Raw genomic sequence first — 14,540 nt, forward strand, 5'->3', positions numbered from 1 at the left:
CTCTCTGAGTAGGTATAAATAATAGTTGAATATTGCAGGTGATTCCTCCCCTTGTTCTACTCAAGCTAATATGAGGTGGGAAACATATTTTTTTAAAAATTAGGTTTTTCTATGGGGCCGGCCCAGTGGCGTGATGGTTAAGTTCCAGCACTCTGCTTCAGTGGCCCTGGATTCGCAGGTCCAGATCCTGGGTGTGGACCTACACACTGCTCATCAGGCCATGCTGTGGTGGTGACCCACATACAAAATACAGGAAGATTCGCACAAATTTTAGCTCAGGGACAATCTTCCCCAGGCAAAAAGAGGAAGATTGGCAATGGATGTTAGTTCAGGGCCAACCATCCTCACCAAAAAAAATTAGGTTTTTCTTAATGGTACGTTTCCAAGGAGAAAGCACAAGAGTAGACAGGAACGCAACTAAACATGGAGAATGGGTTGAAGACATTCAGATTCTAAAAAGCCTAAAATCCTCTGGGGTCCAGTTTATAAGGCTAGACTCTCTGTGATCGGGGAAAATGGAAAGAAGAGAAGATCAAGTGGAAGTGTCCAAAGTTTTGTAGACAATGCATAGGGTACACTTGGCTTTAATCAAATCTAAAAAATATCGGAACTAGGTAGAATCCCTCTAAATATGAGACAAAAGCATCCTTTTATACAGAGTCATACATTATATAGAGGATAAGTTACCTAATGGGAAAACCTCACATAATCAAAATTACTCTGGAAAAGGCCTTAATAAGGTTTTGCATTGGAGACCAACATACAGATGATCCCTTAATAAGTTCAATACAATCTGTTCTCCTGGCAATGGCACAAATCACCATTCCTTGGCTGCGCTCCAGATGAAGTAGATGGTTTGGTAAAAGAGTGCCATGTTATATCAAAAATGAGTACTTTTAGAGACAAGAATCACATGCAGTCCAGTAAGATGCTCATATTAGAGAAATACCTGGAAGCTGATAACTGAAGAAACAGCAGATGTGTTTCCCACCTCATGCTTATTTGGGGGCACATGTTCACTAAATCAAATGGAGAGCAGGATCATCTGCACTATTTAGACCATTATTCCTCTCACATTCTTTTCTTTTTTTATCTGAATAATTTGGATTAAGTTATATTTTCACATGATGCTACTCCATTGGATTTGCTTCAAAAAAAAAAAAGCTTTTAAAGCCCATTAACCTCAAGAAGCAGCACAGGTTAACAAACACATCCTAGTTCAAGAGACATTTATGTAATTTTACAATTGCCTAAAATGTTTTGTTAAACAGTGTGTGTACGTGGGGGATATTTTCAAAATATCCTCCTATAAAACAGTCTTTCATTCTACTCTCATATCTGTACCAAATACACTACAAGTCTGACTTGACCAGTATTTGGTGCAGACTTCATCTATTCTCTCTCTATCCCTCCTTTTTTGCTGGACTATTTTGAAGCAAATGCCTGACATCATGTCATTTCTCTCCTAAATACTTCAGTTTATATCTCTAAAAAAATATGCACACTTTCTTATATAACTACAAGCTTTTATCACATGTAACCAAATTCTCAATAATTCTTTGGTATTATCTCATATCCATAAGATGAATTTTAATATCTGTCTCTCTCACTAATGCTTTGTAAATAGAAGAACTGTTTGTTTTGGCTTGTTACTATATTCCCAATGCCTCACAGCTCTCCCCACATACTACTCAGAAAACAGTTCCTAGGAATAAATGAAGAGATTTAAGTATTCTCACCACCATCTAAGCCGAACTACAAAGGTCCAAGTTTCAGAGAGGAGTAGAAAGGTCAGGACCATGTTCTAGATCATACCGTCCTATTCATACAAAGAGAAACCTAAAACTGACTGTAGAAGCGGAATCACATAATTAGAAATGTTCTCCCCACAAGACATAAAATCTACTTAATGAAGCCTATTAAAATATACACCAGATGTCCTAAGTCTATGATGCAAGTTCAAGACAAACCTTACTATTTCTAAGAGGCACAGATGTGTTTTAATAATTAGTCCCTTCAGCTGATTAGCTTTGCAAGGTCAAAATTAGGTCAATTTACCCCCAAAAGTACAAACATTGATTTAACACCCAGGAATGAGTTTGGAATTAGTAGGTTTCTACTATCAGACACTTTTCAAAAGCTTTGAAAGAAGATTTAAAGAACACAACTGCAAAGAAATGGGCTCATCCTGATGTTTTTACCTCGAGCCATTAGAAAAATTTAAAGCTTAATTAAGAAGTCAAATGAAAACAAAGAGCACTGTAAGGACTCGCTAAAGTCTGAACTGTAAACGTGTTAGTTTCTTTTAATAACATTTGCATTAGCCTTAAAAAACCGTAACTCAAAGACTTGTTTTAACTCCATGCAAAGCTAAAGACCAGTGCCTCATAAATATATCTTTCTACTATTTGTCAAGTACATAATTTTTAAAAAAAGGAAAAATTCAAAATGAGAATTGAGAGGCAACATACAATTTATTTTGAGTTCACTAACTCTTGTCTATTTTCATTCACTTTTCCTAACTTTTAAACAATCCTAAATATGTACACCCAGATTTATTTTCCAGAATGGGCTTTTAAAAACAATGCATTCAGGGACTTCTGTTTTTAGTTAGGATGTAGGGGTTTGCAAAAGACCCTCATCCTGATGTAGCAAAAAGAAAACACTAAAGTAAACAATCTTATTTTTCATTAGGACCACTGAAGAAAAGTCTAAATAAACTATTTCCAGAGAGGGACGAGCCCTTCCAGAGCTGAGCAGACAGGAACGGTGGCTTTCAGACCTGAGGGCATTTGTCCAACGCTGGGGCCAAGGGTGAGCAAAGGAGCAAAAATGCCAGAGGCACAGGAACTTCGCTGGGAGAAGGAGACTCCAGCTAATTTTTGATGGCCAGGTCTCGGCTAGCGTGGGGCATGGGATTGGAGAGGCCTGAAAGGCAGAACCAGTCCTCTCTGCAAACCAAGAAGTAGATGCAGCTGGTGGTTGTGCTGCAAAGCAGGGAGAGAGAGGTTTTTCTTGAAATGCTCAGATCCCAAAGCCAAAATCACCTGCAACCACACAGCTCACGGTCACCAATAACATAACACTGCTATTCTACTCTGCCATTCCAGAAACTCTTGCCCAGGAAGATGAGACTGCTGCAACCACCTCAAGAAAATCTATTTATATGAACAACAGACTTTTCAACTAATCCTGGGAGTAAATACTCACTTCTCAAGAACAGACGGCTCAACTAGACTGTTTATTCTTCAAGATTCACTTTGAAACTCCGCCCTCACTGTGTCTCTGAATTGTCAACTAGGTGTGAACCACGCCAAACCCGGGTCAGGACTTAGCTGTTCCCTCTACCTGCCTGCTCTGCAGTGAGAGACCTGGGGCACTCAGCTCTCCCAAACCTCATCAATATCCTGACTTTGTCTTCCTCCCTAAACTCAACTTTACTCTGATGGTCTTCCCAGGAACCTGGCAAGAGGGAGGGGCCTGATCCTACGCTCAAGACACTAGAAATTAAGTGCAGGTGGAGCAAGCTCAACTGCAGATCACACACATGGGTCAGCCCCTCATCCTGGTTACCACACAGAGGGAAGCGGAGACCCTTCTGGGGGAAATATTACCTTCTTTGGTCTGCACGACTCTTTCATACAATGTCTAGCATGAAATATAAAATTACGAAATATGAGAAGAAACAGGAAACTGGGACTCATAACCAACAGAAAAAAGCAATAGAGGAAGGATCACGGATGCTTCAGGGAACTAACAAATAGGCCTTAAAAGAATGACTATAAATACGTTAAGGAATTTAGATTAAAAAATTGACAAAATTAGTTAAACAAGATGAAAAATGACAACTGAAAAAATGGAAATGAAAATAATTTTCTTTTTAAAGATTGGCATCTAATAACTGTTGCCAGCCTTTTTTTTTTTTTTTTTTGCTTTTTCTCCCCAAATACCCCCAGTACACAGTTGCGTATTTTAGTTGTGGGTCCTCCTAGTTGTGGCATGTGGGATGCCACCTCAGAGTGGCCTGACGAGCGGAGTGGTGCCATGTCTGCCCCCAGGATCCGAACCAGCGAAACCCAAAGCTGCCCAAGTGCAGTGCATGAACTTAACCACTTGGCCATGGGGCCAGCCCCCAAAAGATGAAAATATTTATTGGCTATCTTAACAGCAGAAAGGATACAGATGAGGAAAGGACCAGTGAATTTCAAAACAGATGAATAGGGGCTGGCCCGGTGACGCAGTGGTTAAGAGCGCATGTTCCGCTTCGGTGGCCCAGGGTTGGCCAGTTAGGATGCTGGGTGAGGACAAGGCACTGCTTGTCAAGCCATGCTGTGGCAGGCATCCCACATATGAGGTAGAGGAAGATGGGCATTGATGTTACCTCAGGGCCAGTCTTCCTCAGCAAAAAAAGGAGGATTGGCAACAGATGTTAGCTCAGGGCTAATTTTCCTCAAAAAAAACCCCCCACAAAAACAGGTGAAAGAAATTAGAAAGTGAATTTATTAGCTGGCTACCATACTTTAGCCTTTTCCTTCAATCCTTTCATCCTTGGAAACAGAATGGGCTTCCTGTTTAAAATAAAACTGTTTTTTGGGGAGAAGGGAGACTTGGCTGCAAAGTTGAATTACCAACTCTAATCTTTCCTCCAGAAAATCTCTCTCTGCGCCCAGTCCCAGACCACCCCGTGTGTATATCTATACTCATATCTTTACATTCACGCTGAAATGTTCACAGCACAGGACACAGAGGAAGTTTTACTTGCTTTTTGGTTTCTGGTGCCCACAAATTTCAGACAAGTAACTGGCACAAAGTCAGCATTTAATATTTAACAAACATCTGTTAATATAAATTTTTATATTACTATAAAGATTTTAAAAGTTATGATAAAAAATTAAATACTTTCCAAATGCCACTGTGCTAATATTTATGTACTTCAATAAAATATAAAAGGCTGTATTGTAAGAAGTTTTTAAATTATTATTTCTTTTTTTTGGTGAGGAAGATTCACCCTAACACTCATTGCCAATTCTCCTCTTTTCTTTTGCTTGAGGAAGACCAGCTGAGCTAACATCTGTGCCAATCCTCCTCCATTTTTTGTACGTGGGAAGTCTCCACAGCATGGCTGATGAGTCGGTCGGCGCCTGGAATCCAAACCCATGACCCTGGGCCACCAAAGTGCGGCACATGGAACTTCAACCACTTGGCCACGGGGCCAGCCTCTATTATAAGAGGTTTTTAAATATAAATATTAAAAAAGTCTGCTGTTTTCGATTTAATCCAATAGCTTATCTTTAACTTACCAACTGTACTAAAAGAAAAATGGGCTATGAAAAACAACATTCTTTGTCAAATGAGATTTAAAAACATATTAAGGAAAGTTTATACAAACTGAATATTGCTGAACCAGTTATTCCAGTGCATGCTAACAGAGAGGTAGAATAAAAGAAAGAAAACATAATGCTGAAATTAAGATACAAAATGAATGCATTGAGAGATGATGTATCAAACAAAAACCTTTACACGTCAAAGATATTTATGCCTGTGAGTCTGTAATCTGAGAAAACCATCCCAAATATTTACATTTTTAAGGTAAACAACTCATTTGATTTGTAGAAGTCAGCATGAAAAGTCATTTAATGTATACGCAGGATCATGAAAAAAGATGCTTGTCTAAGTCTTTAAGGACCTGATATAGACAGATGCCAGTAGAAATGTTGCTGGAACAGAGTCAGAGAACATTACACAGTTACATAAACGACATTAAAAATAACCGAACTCAAAAGACAAAACACATTAGTTCTAAATTGCACAGCCTTTAACCATATCTTTTGAACACCCATAATAAACTTTCCATAAAAACAATGGACTTTATTGTTCACTTACTGCAAGGTTAGGCAGGCTGCTATGACTGACAGTCAACTGCTAACTAAACCTTCATACTCCATCACAGAAACAAAGGCAATCTGACCTAAACTGTCAATAATATATGATACAGTAAAAAATGCTCAGAAAATTGCTATGTATGCATTACTAGTATTCACTGGAAAATTATCTTTCAATCATTATAGATAACCAAGACTCAAGATACTTACACATAAATACCACATCATGTTAAATTCCCAGAAACATAAAATAAAGTTTGTTAATGCAAAACATTAAATTAAAAATCCTATCAAATTTCTTCTGTGGTATGTGTCCATGTCCATGTGGCTGTGTGCGCTTTAGGGGGGAGAACACAAAGAAAAGATGTTTTTCCATTAAAGGTTCTAACCAACTTGAGAAAGCCGTCTAAAATGCTATTGAAAGTAAACGCAAAGGGGGTGTTCTTAGCATCTTGTAACTTTGAAAAATCCAATTTCCTCCACTATTTTAATTAGACCACAAATTTAGAATTTCAGTAAGAAATAAATGGTCATACCTATATTTAAAATGGGTTTAACTACTCAGAGAAGTTGCCCATCTTATTTTTTAGCCATGCATTCAAGTTTCAAGCATAAGAAAAAAAGAATTTAATATATTTAAGGGTTTGTACTTAGCAGTACAAAACCGGATACTTTTTTCTTCACTCTATCTAAAAAGGCCACACCCCGCCTCCCCAAAGTAACTTTCTCCATCTCTTTACTAGGCATTGTTTTTTATTTTTAGTATCTTCACTAATTCTTCTAACTATATAAAGGAGAAACAAAGCTCCAATTAGGCACCCATCCTTTTCAATACCTTCGTCATGGATTACTCCCAAGTATCGAGGTGAACAGTCTATCTGTTCAAAAGCAGCCCTGTAGACGAGGCTTGCACAACAGCTCCAGACGGCTGGCAGGGGAAAAGTGCACGGGGTTGGAACCACCTCAAAAAGCTAAAGACAGAGCAGATAGGGGTGGATAGTTGGGACTCACAAATAATGAAAACATACCAAAAGCATTAGGCCATGGAATCTTACTGTTGTCAGGCTCATGTGAGTAAGCATGCTGGAAAGGAAAGTTTCTAAGAAATGTAGATGCTTAACCAAACGACTATAAACTTACTCTGAAAAGGCAAAGAAAAAAAAGTTTCAAAGATGTACTTTTTCTCTGCTGCAAAGAGGATGGGACATGTGACTTATTTTATCCTATAAATCTCTCAGCCCTATACCCGAGGAAGAGCGCGTTTTGATCATACACATTCTCTTTCCCTCTGCCTCCTCACGCCTGCTAGACTGGGCCGAGAATAAAAGTTTTCAAATCTGTTTCAAACACAACATACAAACTCATCCATAAGCTTTCTCTATGTTCCTTTAACAGCTCGTACAATCTCAACCAAGAAGGCTTTTTGGGTCAGGAAAGAAAAATGATATTCACAAATAAAACATTTTAGTGATTTATTTTTTCTTCATCCATAAAATGGGAATAATATTAGTACCCTCTTCAAGTGGTTATTACGAGGATTAAATGAGATAATGCTTTTAAAGTGATTAGCACGCTTCTGACATGCAAATGTTCAATGACTGTTAGATATTATCACCACGGGAAGGCAATTTAAATTGACTAATTACTTCACAGAATAATCTCAGAAGATTTAACATTTAATGTTAAGTAGTAAAATTTATATCTTCAGTACCTGGCATGCATCCAATAGAGATGGTCTAAATCTGTTCACTCCCCTCAAGGTGAGTTATAGACCCAGACTATTCAGCAGGGACAGACACACACGAGTCAATGCCAACCTCCTGCCACCTCCCTCCCAAACCTGAGGCCTGCCTTAATTTCCACACTTTTATATTAAAATCATTCAGGCAAGCTGGGAATGAAAATGTAAACCTAAAAGGTTCTTTATAGACAGAAGATAATATAACAGCTTATTTCTGATTCATTTTTGTTATGAAACTTTCTGATTGTACAGGGACAAATGCGGAAATACCTGTTTGATACGTGATTCTTCAATACAAAAATTTTGATTACCATCTCCGGATTAAACAGACTTTATCAGTTTTTTTTTTCCCTTGTTTTTTTCCTTTCTATTTTACTCTTTTAAATATACAGAATAAAACTAAGATCATCAAATGAAAAATACAATTTCTTTTTTTTTTTAGGAAGATTAGCCCTAAGCTAACATCCGCCACTACTCCTCTTTTGCTGAGGAAGGCTGGCCCTTAGCTAACATCTGTGCCCATCTTCCTGTACTTTATATGTGGGATGCCTGCCACAGCATGGCTTGACAAGCAGTGTGTAGGTCTGCACCCGGGATCTGAACCAGCGAACCCCGGTGAGAACTTAACTGCTGTGCCACCGGGCCAGCTCCACAATTTCTTTTAACATAAAGCTACTTGTACGCCATCCCAAATAATGGGAAATAGAAAATAATCCTATCCATGGGTTAGGAAACTTTTTCTGCAGCATAACACTACTGTGGCTAAAACTACTTTCTAAGACTTATTGATAAGTGGGGTACAAGATGACCTAGGTTCAGCCAAGCGGATGTGCGGAATGAAGGTTTTTAAGGAGGAACAGGTCAGCAGGAGTGGGGCGCGGGGACAGGAAGAGGATGGCAGTGGAGGATTTTGTTCACCTGGGGTTATCAGTGGTGCTACCACTTCCCGGGTGGCCAGGGAGCCTCAGGCTTTACAGGGCCCGGGTGGTGGGACAGCTGTCCCTTCACAGCAGAGGCAGCTTTGCAGCAGGCCAGTTCCAAGGGGTGGCTCTGGGAGCTGTTTCTAGAAGCTCAAAATATAGTCCATTCCTTTAGCTCTCCCAATGTGTCTGGAAATTACCTGTTCTCTTTAGTAAATCCCCTTCTATGTAAACAAGCTGATTTGGATTCTGTTGTCTGAAACTAAGAACCCTGACCAATATCCAGAAAATAGAGAACATTTCAATGAAACTCAATAAACTCATCGGTTTATATAAAGTTAAAAAAATATGTACAACTAAAAACAGACTCAGTTTATGAGGTCTTCACTACAGTTTTATATTTGCTTTACTTTGATTATGTGAAGGTGACTGAAAGCAGATGTGAAATAATATTTAATAATACTGGTGATATGATGATTTCTATCTAAGAATTCTCTTATAGACTGATCAACGGTCATTAACAAAGAGGTCTTTTTTTAACTCTCAAGGATTACTAATATCAAAACACAGAGTAAGTCTAGGAGTTAATGCCTTTAGCCTGTAATTTCAATTGACCAAAGCATTTCAGTTGCTAAAAAGCAGAATTAGAAAATCTGGGGGAAATGAACAGGAAGAATGAAATTTTGCTTTTCATCAATTAAATGAATGAATATAATGGGTGCCCCAAAATCAGAAATCTGGAATATAGATATTTAACTTTTAAAAACTGTAGGGCCTGGCCCGGATGCATAGTGGTTAAGTCCCTATTTGGATCAAAATGAACCAAAACAATTTTAAAGAAACCATAAAATCTTTTGTATGTCAATCTGAACAAAACATTGAAAAAAATCAGGATGAAGAGTCAAAGTTAACATGACTATAATCTATTTCACATAGTTTCTGATAATACAGTTTTCCATAAAAATTTTAACTTTTGAAACTATAATTAGTATTTTTAAAACTACATAATTTTTCAAACAATATATTTATATCAATACCGCCTATGTAAATTCCTACTTTTAAGTAAAGACCCACATTTTATTAATATTCTCAGTCTCCTGGTAAAGGCAAATATTGTTATCCTAGTATTAATACACGTTTAAAACCTACTTAAGAAAAAAATTAAACACATTTTCATAACCTAACATTTCTGGCTCCACTGTAGGTGTTTTCACACATGCTATGTCATCACTCTGTATAGCCAGTCTTCAAGACAGAAGGAATGACCATTTTCCTTAAAGCCGCTGACAGGTCTGTGGCACAGAGCACCTAGGTAACTTGAAGAAAGTAACAAACCAGTGAGTGGAAGAACCAAATGTGAATCCCAATTTGTCCAAGGTTTCTAAAGCCCATACTTTCTCATTACGCCAGCCTGATTCCTTAAAGAAAGGCAAACCATCACTTTCTGTATCATTTTTCACACGTGAATATGATATCATGCCAAATAAATCTTACTTTCATCTGGAGGGCAGGACATGAACTTTTGTCTATGAAGATAAAGTTGAGTGCGCTCCAGTAATTATATGACAGGGAATAATGAAGACTCGATAAAAGAAAAATCACTACGTAAACATGGCTTCCTAATACTTTCTCTTCTGAACTAAACTAACTTTTTTGAAGACTACTGACCTATTAAAATAGATCTGTTCGACAGCCTAACAAAGGCAAAAATAGACTGTCAAAGGCAATAGTTGTTTTCATTTATCACAAGCCTGGTCATTACTTCATTAGCCTGTCAATCAACCGCACTGCTAGTGAAATCTGGGAACGTAGAATGAAACAGCTTACCGTGCACAAGGACGTCTTTGTGATTTTCAGGGAAAAATCTGAAGAAAACTCCAAATCTGAGACAGTAGTCGTATGGCAATCTATATGCTACCCATTAAAAGAGTGGAGGGAAAAATTCAGTGAAAACAGTAAAAACAAAACCGAAAACAGACAAATATTACTTCTTTTTTTATGAAAAAGGATTACTGTAAAGCAATGTTTTGCAAACTTTAATCATTCACACCCCACTTCTGAGACTGTTTCCAAATTTATAGGGCTACTATCATTTAGCTAATTTTTCTTTAAGTCCAATTAGTACTTTATACTTAGATTTCCGGTGAGAACAGTATATAGCCAATCATGGCCCTGATGTGCTAGTTCAAGTTTTTCTAAAACACACTAACAGACTTTAAAATGAAAAATGTTTTTGTGTGTTCCAACAAAAATCATTTTGTATCCCACTAGTGGTAAACATTTGCTATAAATTGTGTGATAACACTCAATATTTTTATAGGAAATGTCAACTTGAAAACATATGCTAATGAAAAGGACAAGGTGTTTCAGAATTCATTTTTGTAACTGCATTCGAAGATGTTTGTTAGATATTAGGAAAAACCACAACAATTCCAACCAAAGAGCAAAAAAACCTCTGAAGATTCAACTCAGAAAAAAAAAATGGCCAAATATCCTCATTTTCCCATTGCGCCCAGGTTCAAACCCTTCTCCACCTTCCCTGTGGAGCAGAGACGGAACCAGCTCCTGCAGTGACCAGAAGGATGCCGTCCGGCTGTAACACTTGACTTGAGGGAGGGGATGACAACACAGTGAACACAAGTCACATGACTACCTGCCTCAGACACTACTCTAGTTTACGCAGTTTGAGAAAATTTAAAAGAAGTTACAATGTGCTTGCCTTTTATTAGTAGGACAACTAGGGAACACAGAACAAACTATATTTACCTAAATAAACAAACAAGTGAATAAATAATTGAGTAACGTTAAAAAAAAAAAAGGGTACGCATACTTTCTAAACACCTTTAGTTTTCAGTCCTGCATTTTCTTCTTCAACTATTTATTCACAGCAGTTTTTGGCATTAAGCAAAGAGATCACTAGAGAGAGAAATGAGCGCCTCCCTGCCCCCAGACAACCCTCCTCTTTCTGCTCAGCCTTAAGGCTGAATGGCTGTAACTGCAAACTCCTACCCTGAGCCAGGAATCTCACCAAATCCCCTGCCGTCGGTGTACCAGAGCACTCAACAGTTCCATAAGCATTAAGCAGGCTGCACTGTCTTCCTAAAAAGCTGAATGCAATTTTAATCAGCTTGCTCTTGTTGAGAAACTTCACGTTTATTATTCTACACTAATTTTTAAAAATGTATCCATTTAAGAAAATTAATAAACATTTACTGAGTATCTATTTTGTGCAGAGAACAATTACTGATGCCGTGAAAGTAACTGTGACTAAAAAGAGGATACAATGTCTGAAGCTAACAAACCATATTTATTTGATTACCTCACTGAAACAAATTAAGGAGTTTTTAAGAAAAGCAATGTGACTTTCCCCTGCAAAGGTATTAATTCAACCCACGTAAATTTAACATAACCAAATTCACAAAACTGGAGATTAACGTGATAAACAAGACATTAACACACAAAAGGAATTAACTGGGTAATCTGAACATAGTTGGGTTTTCGTTTCATGGGTAAATTCGCTGTAATTACTTAACCTGAAGAGGCTGAAAGAAATCTGAATGAGAGCAGTAAATTGTGGGGAATGTATGATGTGAATGAATGACCTGGCTGTAAATGAGAAGCTAGAATAAGGCCAGGAGGTGGCGACGACGCAGAAATGACAATGCTGCAGGATGTGTCGCATTCACTAAACCAAAGTGACCCAGCCCCTCAGGAGCTTCAATATACAGAGAGGCAACTCCAAAGGGATGGCAGTCCCCTGGTAAATCCATGACCTCAAGTTGCTTTAGACTGATTAAAACACAAAGAATAATTAATGTTTTGAAGGGCCATATGCAAAATCAATATATTAATTTCAAATACTGAAGTAATAAATGTAAACTAAGAAAAACGGCAATGCTGTTGAAGAAAATAAAATTAGTAAAACACCTACCTTAATACTACAAGGGTCTGAAATAAGAGTCTTCGGGTCTAAAACTTCCACAACAGCCTCTGGAATAACTGCTTTCTTCATGCAGGACATGTTGAAGCCATAGACATCATCCCAGAAAGCAATTCTATCAGCATGCTTACCCACGTCACTTACTGCCACAAGGCTGATGGTGCAAATGTCAGGGTAGACTGTAACAAATAAAATACCCAACAATTTAGCATTATTTCCCTTCATGACAAAATACAATGTTTTAAAGGCTAAATATAAAATACCCAAGTTCCACCTTGTAGCCTCTTTAAAAAAAAAAGATTTCCATCACTGTGATGGTAAGATTAAAATAAGGATTTCAATTATGGATTCCTATTAAAATAATTAAAACAGGATGACACAATTAAATAATCCTAACATGAACATATTTATTAGTATAAAACTTACAATATGCTGACTTTAAAAAGGTACTAGATCTTTACTTCATATATTCCCCTGAAACATGCAAAAGAGAGAAACCATTTAAAAAGATAAGTGACATGTAAAAAATGAAGTGCTGGAACTTTATAGTTGTCCATAAGACCAGTTCATAGCACCCTCTCTTATTTATCACGAAAAGGAAATATTTATGAGCATATGTTCCAGACAAGTGATTCTAATTTACAGACTGTGGATACACATCCCTGTTCTCAAGAAACTTATATTGAGACAATTGTGATAAATAAATTGGCAATTATTTGCGAGGTAATAAATACTAAGAAGGGGGGAGTATAAGGCACTAAGGGAGCTCACAGCAAAAGTAGCTAATTCAGATGTGGCCACAGCAGGGGCACAGGGTATCATGTAAGATAAGAACTGAAGACCAAGTCAGCTAGGAGACAGGAGGGAAAGAGTGTTTTAGGCAGAAGGAGCACTGTGCATACAGAATCGCAATTGATACACAGCCCAATTTGAGAGAAAATGAGATGTAAGGCTCAAAGGTAAGTAGGGATCAGAGAAAGCATGGCTGAGTAAGCCACGTTAGTAAAATGACTTTATTCTAAGAATAATGACAAGCCACTGAAAAATTTTACATAGGGTAGCAACTTGACGAGATTCTGGCTTTAGAAAGTCCTCTGGAGTGCAATGTGCAGGGTGAATGGGAGGGTAAAAGACTAAGACAGAGACAAAAGAGGAGACCGCTGTACTAATCCAAGTGGTCTGCAGTAGAGGGACGGGCGGGAAGGGAAAGGAGATGCAGTCAAGGGATGTCTAGGAGGTGGAGCTCGGAGGACCCTAAGGTTGGCTGGCTGTGGAGGTGAGCAGGAGGGAAGGGTCAAGGATAACAGTTTTTAGCTTCAACAACTGGGCAGACTGTGGTACTGACCATGGTAACAGAGAATAAATGAGCGCAGATTCAAGAGGAATATGAGAGTTTAATGCTTATGAGACAAACAGGTAAAAATATTCAATAAGCAGCTAAATATACAGGCCTGAAATTCAAGAGACACGATCTGGATTTCAGGATATAAATTTGGGACTGTGAGCATCTAAATGGAACTGTAAGTCGTGGGAGCTCATGAGGTCACCTAGGGAGAGTACATGATGAGTCCCAGAATTTAAGAAATGGAGAGAAGAAAAGGAGGCTGAGAAGAAACGGCTGAGAAGCTGGGGCCACAGAAGTAACAAGAAAACCAGGAGCGTGAGTGTTGAGAGGGGTGAGGGAGAGGGATTCAGGAAGGCATCCTCAAACATCAAGCAAACGTCTGTAACACAAATCTTAAAAATGATGATTTTTTTGACTAATAAAATTAATTTCATCCTTCATGATTTAGGGAATTCACAAATTAAAATGTAAATCACACTTTCCTATATAAACAGATTGAAAGCAAGTACTTATGTACCAAAGAAATGCACAAAAGAAACAATTTCATGATTAGTAACTAGCCTTCAGACTTACACAGTAGAGGAATAACCCTCACCTTGCCCCAAACTTGGTTTCTATCCACAGCCATAGAAAATTTTTTATCCAATGACAGCAGCACTAAATTATCTTCCAAATAAAGCCCATGATAAGATCTGCTGGCATCAAAGTAATT

The 14,540-nt window shown here is 38.0% G+C and overlaps 1 protein-coding gene across 1 annotated transcript in view; it reads right to left on the reverse strand.

Annotated features, from left to right (window-relative positions):
* Positions 1-14,540, reverse strand: part of PRMT3 (protein arginine methyltransferase 3) — a 126,023-nt gene that overhangs the window by 37,348 nt on the left and 74,135 nt on the right. Inside the window, exons 12-13 of the mRNA XM_046686236.1 lie at positions 12,475-12,662; positions 10,371-10,457 (exon numbers count right to left, since the gene is read on the reverse strand). Coding sequence (XP_046542192.1) covers positions 10,371-10,457; positions 12,475-12,662 — 275 coding nt within the window. The remainder of the gene's footprint in view (positions 1-10,370; positions 10,458-12,474; positions 12,663-14,540) is intronic.

The sequence above is a fragment of the Equus quagga genome, chromosome 14, assembly GCF_021613505.1.
Source record: "Equus quagga isolate Etosha38 chromosome 14, UCLA_HA_Equagga_1.0, whole genome shotgun sequence".
Lineage (NCBI taxonomy): Eukaryota > Metazoa > Chordata > Mammalia > Perissodactyla > Equidae > Equus > Equus quagga.